The following is a 15,417-nucleotide window of genomic DNA, read 5'->3' on the forward strand; positions in this document are numbered from 1 at the left end:
TCTACAACCAACAGATTCGCTCAGCACATCAACATTCTATTTTAGTTGCGAGAAAAACATCCTACAATCCAATTTACTGCATGAAAGTGAATATCTTGTTACAATGTTTACAAGATGGTTTGTGCATACATCATCCTCATGGCAGGAACCAGGAACAAACACAGGGCCAACATTCACTTTCATCCTGTAAATTTATCCCTCTGATCTTGGGGAAGCCAATCACCTCAATGAAAATCCTTGTATATTTCAATTTTTGACAATTTACAAATGAGTATTCAGGTTTGGTCTATGCCAATCTAAGGAATCCATTTCCAAGCAATGATGAGCAAGACAGGCATTAGCCGGTTTGCCTTCATGCTCTGAATTTCTGGAAAAGAAACCAGCTCAACCCTGTTGGCCATTGGATGCTCCTAGAGTTATGGCATACAGGTACTTTATTCTAATATTTTGCTTGCTTCAACTGAGAAGAAAACCGGTCATACAAAGCTTTGAATTGGCGCTGACAACTTGAGCTCATATGCTGCCTGGAAGTAGTCTGCTGCTTGTTGTAAGGAGCCTTCCATCTTTGAAACCAATCCAAGGTTCAACCATGCCTCGTGATTCGTGGGTTCTAATCGTAAGGCATTCATCAAAAAGCTTCTTGCGATTGGGAGGGATGGTTTACCAAATTTCATCAGTACTTCTGCAGTTGAAACAATGCTAGGAACATAATCTGGTTCTATTGACAGAGAAACTGAAAAGGACACAAGGGCTTCCTTGTACAGTGATTGAGCTTCTAACGAAATACCTGCAAATGTATTATAAACATTAGACATAGACTGGGAATTTTGAAATTACAGGCTTATGAACAACATTGAAACACAAACTTTATCTACTAGGGGGACTAGGGTCCAACCTGTTTTATGCCAACTTCTAGAAGAATAAAATTCAATGGACTTTGCTTTATCCAAACAAATTTCTGCATCAGACCACAATCCCAGTTTCGTATAGATGTTAGCCAAATCCTGCCATGTTTGTGTTTCCAAGTTTCTTTCTGCTGATACCTGTGAAAGTGGAGAAACTTCTGAGAAAGGACCTACACTTCTTAAGGAGTCTATTAAATTATTTAACCTTAAAGCAGGTATATGGATATAAACCAAGCAACACAAGTTAATCAGCAGGGGGATCCTTATTTGTTTTATGACAGGTTCATACTAGATAGTGCAAGAAAGAAACTTTTAAGAATGACTTCTAATTACCCATTTGGTATCCATGTTGTATTAGTGGAATAAAATATAAGATCAAACAAATGAGTTTAACCTCCAGAAAGTGTCTTCTTCTGTAGGGGATTCAAATCAATGAAATTGCTCGAAGCAGTAAACACAAAATTGTATAGTATTTATACACACCTCTGAATGAAATTTATTGGCTTGAACCTCCCTCTGTGCTTGAATCAGAGCTAGCAAAATTCTATACGTCTCTATTGCTTGTTTGGGCTGCTCCTGAGCAATTTGAAGCACAGCTTTCAGCCTAAGAAGCTCTAACTGATCAATCCTTCCAGCCTCATCCAAAGCAAGATCGACTATGGTTTCAGCATCTTTGAACCGTTGCTCTGCAGATACTACAAGAGCCAACAGCTTCCAACCTCTTCCTGAACTCCCAGCCACCATATCTGAGTACATAATTGCATTGCTAAAAGCTGCATCTAGATTTCTTTGCACAGCATTTTCCAAAGCCAGGCTAAATATTAATTCTGGATCCTTATGCCCAATAAGAGACGCCTGGTTCAGAGAGTTCAAAGAATCTGTCTGCAGGGCAACTCTTTCAGAATCCAACACACAAGCTCTTGCTGCATTCCCATAGCAAATACCAAGGAATTTATGTGTCTCACCCATGAAATGCTTGGTTTGATCATGGGAACTAATCACTTTACGAGCAAAATTTATCCCTTCATGAGCATGCTTTGGATCTTGCGAACACAATTTGGCTCCCAACAAAAAAGAAGGCAAATGAGGTTTGTGCTTTGCTTCAGAACAACCGGAAACCTTCTTTAGAAGGTTCAATGCTGCTTCATTCTGACCTGCGGCACTGTAACAAAGAGCAAGAAAATACCACCTTTCAGCTCGGTTATAGACACCAGGAAGGGCCTGCTCCACATACTCTGCCAAAAACTCAAACCGCCCAGAAATTGTGAGTGCATAAGCCAGATGATCCATAATTTCTGGGTCCCAATCTATTTCACGGGAAGCTACCTTCCTCATGAGTATAAACAATAGAAGTATCGCTTCCTCTATGTTATTTTTAGGAGTAGTTGCACCCCATACTTGCAATTGAGGAGGAAGGCTTGTTTCAACACCACCATACAGTAATATGGCAGCCAAATCCTTTTGTACACTGGCCAACCTCCGAGGATCCAAATTCCAGGGCCTTACTAGAGCTTGACGATATGCAGCAATCGATTCATCAAGACAGCCTGCCTTTGTCCACAGCTTTGGGAGCAGCTCTAATGCTTTGTGAAACATCTCCTGCAATTTGCAGTCTTCACCAATGCCCTCTGGCATTCCATTGGGCAGTGCCGATTCAACAGTGTCCAGAATTATTTTGCACTCTTTTGCAGCCTCTGAAAAATTAAAATCAAACGGTATGAGATAATAATTTGGAGTTACAAAAGCATCCCATCTACGTTAAGGTCACTGCAAACCTCCTTTAATGGGTCTAATTGAAATTCCCAAAACTAGGTTTCTAAAAATTCATCACGTTCAATCAATAAATTAATCAAAATATACTATGAATCCTCAAGCTTCAAAAAAGAACATTACCCATGTTTGGTTCTTGGAAAACATGAGAAGGAGAGAAAAATGTAGGAAAATAAAAAATAAATTTGAAATTAATAAATTACTTTTACATGCTTCTTCAAACTCATTTCATTTTTTTATTTAATTTAAAATTTAAATAATTTGAAAATGTATAAACTTCTATCTAAATTGAATTATATTTTATTTTCTTTTTCTATGGTTAATCAAAGATGAGAAAATTAATTTCCTTAAAAAAAATTGTGTTACTATTTTTCTATGGAGCCAAACATAGCATTAGAAACTTTAGAAAGTGAAGATTTCCTGGGAATCATGACACAATCCTAACCCAGTAAATAAGCCAGCAGAAGGGAGAACAAAGGAATTACCTCCAGTTCTCCCCAGTTCATCAAGTGATTTTGCTTTGAGTAAGATTGCCTCCAGAAGAAGGCTCACAGAATGCATCGACATTTCCTGGGTAGATACAATATCTCCCTTGGTACGTGGTTTTCTTTGCCAAGTCCGTTCAACAATAGCCCTGGTCATCCTTGGAGTTAACCCTCTAATGTCAATCCCATGAAACACCTGAAAAGCAGCATCAAAGTTCCCTCTCTGGTACTCTAGGCGCCCCAGTAAAGCTCTGGCTTCCTGAAACTCACATGAAAAACTAAATCAAAATTCAATATTAAAAAAAAAATGCAGAAAGAGCAATGATGCAAGCAAGTTTGATTTGGGAAAGTGAACCACCTCGTAATTTAAGGAGAGAGCATCCCTTAGAGTTGATTCAGCTTCATCAACTTGTGTATCTTCAAATTTCGACTCCCAATCCCCCGTCCTGGATGAAAGTCCGCTTGCCGAGAAATCTCTTGTTGCCAGAGATTCTGGAGACCGGGGTGCATCTTCAAATTTGAATTGCTCTCCCGAGCAAGCACACAACATTTTCTCCAAAATGGAAGAGTTCGGAATTTTCTCTCGAGTCTAGGAAGGATTGTCACGTTTCAGCAAGTTCTTTCATCAAAATACCTGGAAATGAATTAAAACACTGAGCAAAACACATTTCATCTTTAGACTTCCATCTGCAAGACATAAACACATTCAAACCATTCTGCAGATACATTGATCTGCAACAATGACCACTGAGAGTACCCCAACATCCAATCAAAGAAATATATGAGAATAAAATCTTCTAAAAAACAACCAAAAAGATTTTAATGCTCCATTAGGTTTCAGGGAAAATGTGCAGACACAAAAAATTAAAATTCTGAGAAATTTTTGTTTCGGAAACCCCGGAAAACGAATCACACCACTCTGATGGTCTAATGCAACCCGTTGGGCTTGGTCTTAAAGAGTTTTGCATTTCACAGAAACCAAGACAGCTCAAAAGTTGGGTTTCAAAATATTTTTCTCTTTCCTTTTCCCCGCTTTTCTCGGCAGCCAAACGGAGGCTAATTTCTTTCAAACATACCATTTGAAACTGAACAGTATACACTTAGTCATGAAACAGTGTCTCGAATCAGAATGCACCAATGACGATCTGCAAAGCGGCACAGTCCCTCCTAAATAAGGCCCATCCAACAACAGAACCCAGAAATCAAAGCACGTAACAGGAACCAAGTTTGAGAAATCTCCAGAACCCCATAAAAATTTCAAAACAAAAAACGAGAGTGCGGAGCTCAAGGCAAAAATAGAGTTTCACAAGAGACCAACAAGAAGAAGAAGACAAAAGAAAGGCTAGAAAGAAAAGAGAAAGAAGAAGAAGAAAGCAAAGCGCAGTATATGAAAAGGGCGAGACAAACAAGAGATAAGAGCCTTGGACTTACCGAAAGGCCAAAAAATCTGAAGACACGGCGTTGCATAGAAACCATGAAAGCAACTTCTCCAGAGTGTTTCTGTTTTTCTCTGTTTTTAGAGAAACAGAGTAAAACCAATGATAGTAATCGGTAATAAGAAGAAAACACAGATTTAGGGATCTGATTAGGAAACGGGCCTTCAGCAATTGGTCACCTTTTTCTATTAGGAAGCTGACTTTTCCAGTACACAGAGTTTTGCATATGTGGGTATGGACTATGGAGGCAATGGGGGGCTGCACAGTGACAGAAAGCCAGTAGATTCTCTGTTCCTATGCTCCTCACCCCCTCTTCTTGCTTTGTGTTCTGCTCTTTATGCGGAAAGTGATTGGACCACCCCATGGTCCATGGTAGTTTTTCAAACGAGGGAGTGAAATTCCAAAAATACCCTTCAATGTGCACAACCAAAAGGTGGTTAAGCTAGGAGTGAGAAGTGCTCAAAATCTTAGTGGATAATTAAAAATGTCATACATTAGTATTTTTTTTCAGAGGGCAAAGTCCAAATCAGTCTCATATTGTTTATTAAATTGGTAATAAGCAGGGGTTGGATTGATCATAGTGAAAGCTTAAGTGCTTATTAAGGTCCCATTCATCCGTCTGTATCAATCCGTCCATCAGTCTCTCTACAGTGGTGTACCCAAAAAAAGAGCTGAAAAGGGTGTCTGAAAATATGGAAAGCCACGCACGTGAGTGAGGTGTGTGTCTGCTTCAGGTAATGGACTTGTAGGCTGCAGAGCTGCTTTCGTTATTTACATACCCACATCAAAATGACACCATAAAAATAATGTACGGTACCAGCTGTTTCACTTACACTTTGCTGCGTTACAACGCTGCGTTTTGGGGCCACAACCACACCACCCTTCATTAAAATAAATAAATGGGATACTTGTGTGACCTCAGAGGCTGGAAATATCATCCGGTCTTCAGACTCTTCACCCACCATTTGAATTCAAAATTTGAAAACCCACCACATTCCCAAACCACCCTTCTCTTTTCTTTTTTTTCTTCTTCTTTTTCTGTCCTCTGATGCAAGGGGAATAGAGAGAGAGATAGACAGGTGTGGGTGAATTGTGACCATCCTCTTCGGTGCCTTTTGTAAGCAATGATCTTGCAAAAAAGGTAAGTCCGGGTATGGTTTGAGTAGATTTCTTCGATGCTTAAGTTAATTTTGAAGCTCAGAAAGTGAATTTCTAGGGAAAAATTTGAAGTATCTTCAATTTTTGTTCCTTTGTCGTTTTTATTTTTTACCATTATATCCCTCTTTATAATGTAAGTTACAGAAATTTCTTCTCAAAAATGATTAGTAGTTGAAATTTAGAGTCAGGTTAGGCAAGTGAAAAGCAAATATGATTACTTACAAAACTTTTTTGATCACTTTTTGACTAACTTCCAACTCGTTTCACTTACTGAATCACACATGACGTGAGACTATTTAATTAGCATGGTGGCTTGAGTTGGAAAATTTATTCCTTATATCTTGGTGTTTACTATTCTTTAATGAGATGTATGTGATGCACGTTTTATGTACTAGCACAGAAGTTAAACTAGTTCTGTATGGAAGGGTGGAGTGAGAGGAAAAAGTGGGAACTTGATTTGTAAGCATTGAAGAAGTGGTGTCTCGTCTCGAAATGCTGGTGTGTGGGGGGTGGTGCTCCTTAATGGTTGAGTTACTAATGGTTTGGTCTCTGGGGGACCTCTGCAACTTCAAAAAAAAGTAGGTTCTAATTTTGATGTAGCTGCAATCCAAAGCCTTTTATCTAATGATTCCTGGAAACTTCAATCTTTTTATAACTTGGCTTCGGTGGACAGAAATAGGAGCATGGTTGCCGTGATGGGATCTGGGAAGTTGTTCACAAGGACAACTAGAGCATTGCTTTTAGGCTGGCAATGTGGCATCGCCAAACTCTGGGGAATCCACCCAAAAAGGTGTTTGAAACGGGCCCATTTTGCCCTTTGCCTTCTCTGACTGTACTCTGGGCAGCGCACCAGCTGAAATTTCTTTAACAATCAACGCCCTTTCCCACCGATCCTTCAAGGAGTTCTTCTCTACCGGCATTTTCCTATCTGGTTTACAATTTTTTTTTTCATTGGGGCTCTGATATTTTCTTAAATCTTATTAATAGAATCAACATTGGATGGTAACAATCCGTACTAACTGTGTAGATATAGTCCGATAAATTTAAGTAGTCCTCCCGAGTCATGGTTTTAAAATGTATTTATATGATTAAAAAAAATAACTTTTATATATATATATATATATATATATATATATGGTATCATGAACTTTTTAACCTATTTTAACTTTCTAAAATATTTTTTTTAATTCAAAATTATACTTAAAAATTATTGATTTATATCTTATATAAAAATTAATATTATTTTCAAATTTTAAAAACACAAAATATGAAAGGATATTTGAAAGGAGAATAAGTGAAAATATAAAAAATAATCTAATAAGGTTTAATATAGATTAAAATTATTTTAAAAATATTTAAGAATATAAAAAAATGAAAAAGATTTAAAGTTTTCAAATAAAATTTTATTTTATAAAATATCATACAACAATTTTTAAAAATAATTCTTAAAGATTATTTCTCTTAATTATCTTTTAAAACTCCTCTTCAATTATTAAACTTTATACTTTTAATATATTATAATAATTATATTTTAACATCAAAATATACTTTATAAGGGACCCACGTTACACACGATATTATTTTATTAGCAAAAATAAATAAATCATGTGATGGCTTTTATAGTCACAATTCAAATTAATTGCGGACATTTGGGTCTTTTGTTGGTACATAATTATTTTAATTTGAACATATGATAAAATATAAAATATTAAATTTTGTCTTTCTAAGGATAACTTTATGTACAAGTAAGACCCATATTTGAATTGGCTTTGGAGAACACCAATAGGTGTTTGGATCATTTTACTTATACAAAATTTAAAATTAATATAGAAAAAAACATGACATATATATATTTTTTAATAGGTTTATTTTTATTTTACTTTTTAACGATGAGTTGTTACAAGTTAGTTGAAACATTCACTGATAAAGAGTAAAAAACTATGCCAACCATATGAAAGCTCGGTAGTGCATGGTTAATGGTGGGTTGGGGGGTTGATATCAAATACATATATTTTATGAATCAAACTTGAGGTAGGGTTAATGTTGCTTTCCCATTTTTTTTTTAATGAATTAAGAATATTAATCGGATTAAATGAATTTGGACAGCTCATTATCACGAGTGGGTGACTTTGGTATGAGTTCGAGTTGAGTACAGATCATCACTCATTATGCTCACATAGGCTTTTAGTTCGATTCGGGAATTTAATGTTTACTCCCAATTCTGAATATAACTTAAATATCAATAAATATAATTGAGATTATAAATAACAATAATGAAATTTTTTTGGCTTCATTTAAATATATTTCATGTTAATTTATTTAAAAATATGAACTTTTATATAAGGTATATAAACTCTTATACAAAATATATACCCCGCTCTCGGCATTTGGGGTTCAAAATTCAAATCTCATGTCATGAAGGATATTTTGGGGCCGGGCTGAAATTTTCAGGCGGGCATGGTTTGGGCTTAGGGCCTACGGCCCAATGTACATCCCCAGTTCCGTGTGTGAGCTGCTTCAAAACGGTGCGTTTTTTTATAGAAGGAACCAAAACCCCCAAATCCGCAGCGGAGGTATCAGTGGTTGATCTGAGAATAAGAAACGTCGAAGAGAAAAAGAGAGAAGAGAAGGAAACAGAGGAGTGAGGGGTAGGGGTAGGTGGAGTGAGAGAGGAATAGGGTTCGGGGGGTTGCTGAGGTCGAAGATGCACCCAAAATGTGGAAGGATTTGGGAGATAGAGAAGCGGGTAAACTCCGCCCTTATTCCTTTTCCAATCGCATTACATCCGATCGCATCGCTTCTCTTCAACTTTCTAATTATAAAGAGATCGTCTCTCCTCACAGAGGCGCTGTTAACTCCCTTCAGGTTCCATCTCTTTCTCTCTTTCTCATTTCTTTCCTCACTGCTGTGTTAGGGTAATCCTGGTGTTGATACCATCGTTGATGTCCATCTTTCAAAACATTTTTCAAATTTTCTTTCGAATCAATGAATTCTGCAAACGATAAATGGTTCTTGAAGCTTTGTTAATTGCCGGTACAAAGCTTCCATTTTTCAATCAAGAAAGTAGTCTCAAACTCTCACTTGGATAAACTGAAAGCACGCATTACTTGATTGTTTCAGTGAAAACTTGAAAAACAAATACCTGGGTTTAATATGGTCGGTCTAGGCTGACAGGGAGCCCAATGGCATTCATCAGATTGTCAACTTTTTCTTTTTTGTCTCTCATGAATTTAAACTAGTTGCATTTATATGTAGTTCCCTTGTTTATTGTGTAGAAGCATTTCTCTGGACAATAAATTGGCATATCTTAAGAAATTTTTGCGGCTACCTCTTTTGTTCACGGAATCAGGTTGATTTGACAGAGGGGCGGTATTTATTATCCGGTGCATCAGATGCATCAGCTGCTGTTTATGATATTCAACGTGCCACAGAATATGAGGGGGGTAGTCTGGTTGCAAAACACAAGAGCATTTTTGTTGTTGACAAGCAACATGAGCATGGACACAAGTATGCTATATCCTCAGCCATATGGTATCCCATTGACACAGGGCTGTTCATCACGGGTTCATATGATCATTACATCAATGTTTGGGATACAAATACCACACAGGTATTCATCCTTCTACACTCATCTCTCCGTGCTCCACAATTTACACATCCTTCTAGACCCATTCTTCCATGCTCCACAATTTTCACATCATTCTCAGGTTTTGATAGTTTTTAATTTGTTTTATTTTATTTTATAGGTAGTGGTGAATTTTAAAATGCCTGGAAAGATTTATAGGACTGCAATGTCTTCACTGGCGACAGCTCACATGCTTATTGCTGCTGGAACCGAAGATGTTCAAGTTCGCCTTTGTGATATTGCTTCAGGAGCTTTTGCTCACACTTTATCTGGTCATCGTGGTATGTTTGTGGTTCAGTGTTATAAATCAATTTGCTTTTTGAGTTGTGTTGGTTCAAGTAATTTTTACAAACAGCCAGTTTGGGCCAATTGAGTATTTGATGATTCCATTGGTCTGGTTATCTCAAGAATTGCACTGGTCTCTGTTTGGAATTTGTACTAGATGGTCTGAAATAGAAATTGAAATTTCATATTCTGCGCATTTTGAGACATAGCAAGTGATGACAAATATAAACAACTTTTAGAGTACCACAACCACAAGGCTGGTTATAGAAATATTTTTTTAATCAGAAGGTGGTTATAGAAATATGAACCAGTGAGAGGCATTAAAAGGACTCAAAGGCTTTTCTTTAATAAATAGGATGATCATTCAGTTTGGTATAACTAACTTTAAGGATGTTTGGATTAGATGCACAAACATGTACTATGCAGTAGCTGCTAAGAGTTTGGAGAATTCCTCTACTGATGCACCCTTCTATTTTAGTCATACCAAGCTTTTTAAAGTTAGACAGAAAAGTACAAACTCTATTTTTGATACCCTCAGGTTGGCATGACATTTAGACATGTGGATTTTAGATTGATGATAGAACATCACATATTAGGGGACTCTTTCTTTTGATGATTAAGAATTCCATTTTAGAAGAATTTTTTATGAGCAGGAAATGGTTATTTTATTATATTTTATTAGCTCCCATAAGCTAAGTGTCTAGATAGCATGCACTGCTGGAGTTGGGACCCATCCAATATCGAAACACACACCCCTCCTAACCCGTCACATTCACAGACAGCAATTCTGGGACTGTACTTTTAGCTCCCTCTGATTGCATTATTATGTTTCCATGATTGCAGATGGTGTAATGACAGTTGAATGGTCTACTTCTAGTGAGTGGGTTTTGGTAACTGGGGGATGTGATGGTGCAATACGATTTTGGGACATCAGACGTGCTGGATGTTTTCTTGTTTTAGATCAGTCCCAATCACAGCTTGGTAGACGCCCACCTCTCCTTGAATGCTCTACTGCGAATAAGGTTTCCTTCCTTGTCTTTTCAGCCTTAAATCCATTTGTTGCTTGATAATGTTATAACATATTATTATCACAGATTTCTCGTTATTGTAAAATCATGTCAAATTTCTCACTGTTTGAATGCAATACAAATCTGGAATACTGCTTTGAATTTACTAGGGGAACAGCCTTGAACACTTACATTTTCTAAATAGATTATGCGTTAGTATGTACAGTTCTCTATGTTGTTGAACACATGTAAACAATGAATTGGTCATTCATAGTTTCTTGTCCTGAAACCAGTTTCATATGAGTGAACACACTTCCATATATGTTTATATGTTTGATTATTATGTGCTGTTGCTGCAAAACCACTTGGTGCTGAGAAGGCATTCATGGGCTTTCCAGGAATTCTTTCTATTTATTTGTTATTCATTGTGATTTTATCAGCTCTAATGCCCTTGAGGTCTGACTCAAGTGGCAAGGAGATGGGGTGGGGATGTGGGAGGTTCTAGGTTTGATTCTCAGAAGAAAAAAAAAGAAATGAAAAGAAAAAAGAAAACCTTAAAAATAACAAAGTTTTACCTATCAAAGAGAAAAAAGAAAAAAAATCAGTTTTAATAGATATCGCCTTTCAACAGGAACACAGTTTCTAACACAAAGGATTGCTGAAGAAACAGAATGTGAGTATGGGCATGGAAGTGGGTCTGCATGTCTTACACAGTAAAACAGGGGTCAAGCCACTCTCCTTAAAGTGTTAAACTCCTTGCAAATGCATAGCATCTGAGTAATTCGATAGTGGCCATAAGACATGACTGACTTATCATATAAAATTTTCCTGGTCTTTTTCACTGATGATATCCTCTGTATTCTTACTCAGGCTCCAATGTCAAAGTCCTTTCCAGCAAGCCAAAGTGTAAATGTTAGATCCCGTGCACCACAAAGGAAATTTGCTTATGGGAATGGTTCAAAACAGTCAGCTACTGGTAGAACTTCAAGTCAAGCCAAGGGATTGGTCAGGCAGAGACTACATCCAGGGATGTTATCTAGTCAGGACCGTGCCACTTCTCATTATGGTGCTGTTACTGGATTAAAAGTAACTGACGATGGCATGTATCTTCTGAGTGCAGGTTGAGATTCTTTCCATTTTCTAATTTATCTTATTGATTATAGATGCATCAAGTACATTTGACATGAAAATCCCATGAGTTGAGGTCTAAGGTTGCCTCTACATAAGTGGCATTTAGATAGAACATGAGGACGGTCTGAAAACTTAAAGAGACGTAGAGGTGCTTGTTGTGCAAATGCTCTTTACGTGATGCTGCAGTTAGGAAATCCCTCTGGCCAATCAATTTGACTATTTTTTTTTTTAATTGTAGTTCTTATTGTTCTAAGAATGATGTTGCAGTCTTCAATAATGGTGAGGACCTTGATCGTTAATCCTGTTAAAAACGCGCATTTAGATAGAGCATGAGGACAGTCTGAAAGCTTAAAGAGACGTAGAGGTGCTTGTTGCGCAAATGCTCTTTACATGATGCTGCAGTTAGGAAATCCCTCTGGCCAATCAATTTGACTATTTTGTTTTTACTTGTAGTTCTTTTTGTTCTAAGAATGATGTTGCAATCTTCAATAATGGTGAGGATCTTGATCGTTAATCCTGTTAAAGACACTAATGAAATTCACTCATTTTCAACTGGTTAATATGTAAGTAGTAGCATGTTATTCTGATTGTGTAATCATTTTTATGTTTAATACTTTGTTCTGAAAGAAAATATTATTTAAATAGTACTGAAGCTATTTTTTAAAACCTTTTTCTTGATGGGTGAGTGGAATAGTAGTTGTCATGATGAGGTCTGTCATAGCCATTGAGATGCTATTCAATCAGCAGTAACAAATCCTAATTGGTTATCTGTTAATATTCTTATTAGAACTATGGGCCTTAGAGCCTACCTGAGTTGCCTTTTAGATTATGGAGCATTCCTGATTTAGCATGATTGTTGGTCTTCTTAATGACTATTGTTATCCTTCTCCACTTTTGAGGTTTAGGTTCTGATTCAAGATTAAGGTTGTGGGATATTATGTCCGGCTGCAACACACTAGTGAACTTTGAAACTGTGCGGCTACAAACCAGCAAAGCAATGCAGTTGGCTATAACTAATGATTCAGCACTTGTCTTTGTTCCTTGCATGACAGCCGTAAAAGTAAAACATCTTCCCTGTACTGCTAGCATGTTTAATTTACAAGCAAGAGGAAACATGCACCATCTATAGTGAGCCTTGACTTATTTTCTGTTTTTTTAGGCATTTGATGTCTGGTCAGGTAAGACAGCCATGACATTTCGTGGCCACTACGAATATGTGAATTGTTGCTGGTTAAGCTTGCAGGATCAGGTAAAAACAATATTCTCTCCATTTTTCTTGTGTTCTTTGGTTAATGCTTATGAACTAGATCATGCAGTGAAGTTGGCAGTCAGTCAGGCCATGTTGTCCGATTTTTTTCAAAACAACCTTTTGAATGATTTTTTATCAAAAAACAGATTTTTGATGCTTAATGCCCAAGGAATTACATGACAATGATGCAAAGTGAAAGGATGGTAATCAGTTTTTTCTTATTTAGTTTTTATCTAGTAAATTAGGTCTGATGCTCTACATTTCTCTATGCATAATAAAAACCAGAAACTGTTTCATTGATCTTTTTTCAGTCATGAACATTCAATGTTTTGTCTCTGTTGCTCTCACAGGAATTATATACAGGCGGCAATGATAGACAAATTCTTGTTTGGTCACCATCTAGATTGAATTTTGATGAAATGGTACACCCTTTGAATTTGTATATTATTCTGTCCTTGTATGCATTTAGTTTACTGATGTTTATATGATTAAATGTTAAGAGCTTTCTGAGCTGGCATCTTACTTTGTTTGGAAATACATGCAGGATCATGGCAGCAGGGAAGAGCCGATTCATGCACAGGATCAGGATAATTGGAGCGATTGACATTCCTTGCTACCTGAGATTATGTGGGTTTTACTTTTACATGTAACTTAACCTCTTAAATCTTGTATATTTATCGTCGCCTTTTGTATGTATTTTGTTGTTGTTTGGTTGCTTTGGATATTTGATTCTAATAAATTCCCTATCAGAATGTCAGAATGGCAAAATATAGCTTCTCCTTTGTAATGATTTTGTGTTAAATTGAGGACTATCACGTTTCTAAGACTTGTATTAATCAAGTTACAATGCCTGAAAATTTGCACACAATTTTAATTTTTTTGTAGAGGTAGTAGGTTTAAGATTTTATGGAGGGGACCCAACCCATTTTATTTTGAATTTAGGATTTCAAGTGTCTGATGATGACAGCCACCAAATAAATTTTATAGTCAAGATATCTTATTACATAAGAATTCTAGTAAGCTCCCCCAGGAATGTGTCAAGTAACTAGACTTAGTAGAGGAATTCAGCCCATTCAGAGTATCGGATTTTGGATTTGTAGTGTGCGGTAATAGCTGACAGCTCCTAGTTTAAGATAAGTAGCCTTGGTGTTTAATGGTTTTTGACATTGTAGAGCAAGGGTTTGGACTACGGGTTCTAGAACTTCTTGCCTTACTAATTTCTTTGGTTTCTAAATTCCATTTTAATGTCATCAGACGCAGAGCTTATCTAAATGGAGACGTAGCCAATTTTTTCTCTTAATTTGGCAACCTAACTTCTAAGTGTAGCCCATAGTTTGCCTCTTAATTGATCACATGATAAGAGTGGGAAGTACCGTAAGAAAGACAAGTCTAGTGTGCCTTTTAGGGTAGACCGGAAAAGGAAAAGGAAGATATTTTATATATGGGAGGAAAATGATTTGTAAATCAGTTTCAAGCTATGGAAAAACTTTTTGGTTTCATTGCTTGTTGCTTTGTCTGGTTCAATAATGCCGCTTATCCTAGTGAGTTTTACGGGCCAACTAGACCCGAAGCTTCTCAACCTCAAGCATTTACTTTTCTAGTTAGAGACCAGCATCTTGGGGCTAATGTGGGATCCGCTCAAGGACCCACTGGTTTAGGTAAATATCTAATGCATTCCCCGACTAGAGAAGTCATTTTTAGAAGAGAAACTATGCGTTTTTGGGATCTGCATGCTCCCTGGTTAGAACCTCTAAGGGGTCCCAATGGTTTGGACTTGAGTAGGCTGAAAAAAAACAGAAGTTATGAGTAGAGAGAATATGAACTATCACGATAAAAACAACTGGCCTATCCATATCCCAAATTGAAACGAAGATACGTTCATTCGACGTGGGTACTATGGAGGCCATGCTGACTTCTGACTGTTGGAGTTATGGGGAGACGGTGCAGTTGCGGAATAACCTTAAGCCCTTCGGAAGTCCTACACTTGCTCTTTCTCTTTCCGGCAACTTTTCCTTCCTTGAGTGAGAGAGTGACCCTTGTTTATAAGTCAGGATTTTCTGTTTTCGTGTGCTTGCCGCCTTGGACTTGTAGGCTGTAGGATCGAGTAGGAAATTAGAGATGTTTTAACAAGTAACATGGTGGATGTAAGATGCGTGATTGACCCGCTCTGTTATTCTAATTCCAACATCTCTTTTTTCCTCAAATTCAGCTTGTTTCCTGCACACTTTCAACTCTGGATGATAGGCCCATGCCCATTCTTTTCTAGAAATTAGCTTCCTCAAATATGAATGGGCTAATTGCTGATTGGGTCAATTAAGTTATGTTATTTAAATACTAATGTTTATAATAATACCCACAAGGCAAGT

At 37.0% G+C, this 15,417-nt stretch overlaps 2 protein-coding genes and 1 long non-coding RNA gene across 7 annotated transcripts; 2 read left to right on the forward strand and 1 right to left on the reverse strand.

The window, feature by feature from the left end:
- Positions 1-224: 224 nt before the first annotated feature.
- On the reverse strand, positions 225-4,900 carry LOC100241952 (protein NPGR1). Of its 3 annotated transcripts, none has more exons than XM_010666208.3 (6): positions 4,592-4,900; positions 3,519-3,794; positions 3,161-3,419; positions 1,389-2,599; positions 896-1,043; positions 225-787 (listed from the first exon to the last, which is right to left on the reverse strand). In XM_010666208.3, the coding sequence occupies exons 2-6, from the start codon at positions 3,708-3,710 to the stop codon at positions 477-479; spliced, it is 2,121 nt and encodes a 706-aa protein (XP_010664510.1). In that variant the 5' UTR covers positions 3,711-3,794; positions 4,592-4,900; the 3' UTR covers positions 225-476. The 3 variants fall into 3 exon arrangements, with proteins under 3 accessions (XP_010664510.1, XP_019072259.1, XP_010664509.1); XM_019216714.2 differs by having other exon boundaries at positions 3,519-3,813; XM_010666207.3 differs by having other exon boundaries at positions 4,237-4,600.
- A 626-nt stretch (positions 4,901-5,526) lies between these two features.
- On the forward strand, positions 5,527-6,645 carry LOC109121655 (uncharacterized). The gene is made up of 2 exons (XR_009465066.1): positions 5,527-5,737; positions 6,155-6,645. It is a non-coding gene; the product is annotated as an uncharacterized LOC109121655 (long non-coding RNA).
- A 1,633-nt stretch (positions 6,646-8,278) lies between these two features.
- On the forward strand, positions 8,279-13,819 carry LOC100247086 (WD repeat-containing protein ATCSA-1). Of its 3 annotated transcripts, XM_010666212.3 has the most exons (9): positions 8,279-8,619; positions 9,104-9,364; positions 9,501-9,660; positions 10,508-10,686; positions 11,542-11,791; positions 12,708-12,862; positions 12,962-13,051; positions 13,402-13,473; positions 13,596-13,819. In XM_010666212.3, the coding sequence occupies exons 1-9, from the start codon at positions 8,470-8,472 to the stop codon at positions 13,653-13,655; spliced, it is 1,377 nt and encodes a 458-aa protein (XP_010664514.1). In that variant the 5' UTR covers positions 8,279-8,469; the 3' UTR covers positions 13,656-13,819. The 3 variants fall into 3 exon arrangements, with proteins under 3 accessions (XP_010664514.1, XP_059590600.1, XP_019072381.1); XM_059734617.1 differs by having other exon boundaries at positions 8,299-8,619; positions 13,402-13,819; XM_019216836.2 differs by lacking the exon at positions 13,596-13,819 and having other exon boundaries at positions 8,299-8,619; positions 13,198-13,421.
- Positions 13,820-15,417: the final 1,598 nt, after the last annotated feature.

Source organism: Vitis vinifera, chromosome 18 (assembly GCF_030704535.1).
Source record: "Vitis vinifera cultivar Pinot Noir 40024 chromosome 18, ASM3070453v1".
Taxonomy (NCBI): domain Eukaryota; kingdom Viridiplantae; phylum Streptophyta; class Magnoliopsida; order Vitales; family Vitaceae; genus Vitis; species Vitis vinifera.

What these genes read in the sequence shown, in the direction of transcription:
- LOC100247086 (XM_059734617.1), top strand. Translation starts at nt 8,470, where the DNA reads ATGTGGAAGGATTTGGGAGATAGAGAAGCGGGTAAACTCCGCCCTTAT. An exon ending in GGGATACAAATACCACACAG is followed by an intron (nt 9,365 to 9,500) that starts GTATTCATCCTT and finishes TTTATTTTATAG; the next exon opens with GTAGTGGTGAATTTTAAAAT. An exon ending in CATGTATCTTCTGAGTGCAG is followed by an intron (nt 11,792 to 12,707) that starts GTTGAGATTCTT and finishes TTTGAGGTTTAG; the next exon opens with GTTCTGATTCAAGATTAAGG.
- LOC100241952 (XM_010666208.3), bottom strand. Translation starts at nt 3,710, where the DNA reads ATGTTGTGTGCTTGCTCGGGAGAGCAATTCAAATTTGAAGATGCACCC. An exon ending in TGAACTGGGGAGAACTGGAG is followed by an intron (nt 2,600 to 3,160) that starts GTAATTCCTTTG and finishes TTAATTTTTCAG; the next exon opens with AGGCTGCAAAAGAGTGCAAA. An exon ending in CCAATAAATTTCATTCAGAG is followed by an intron (nt 1,044 to 1,388) that starts GTGTGTATAAAT and finishes CCACTTTCACAG; the next exon opens with GTATCAGCAGAAAGAAACTT.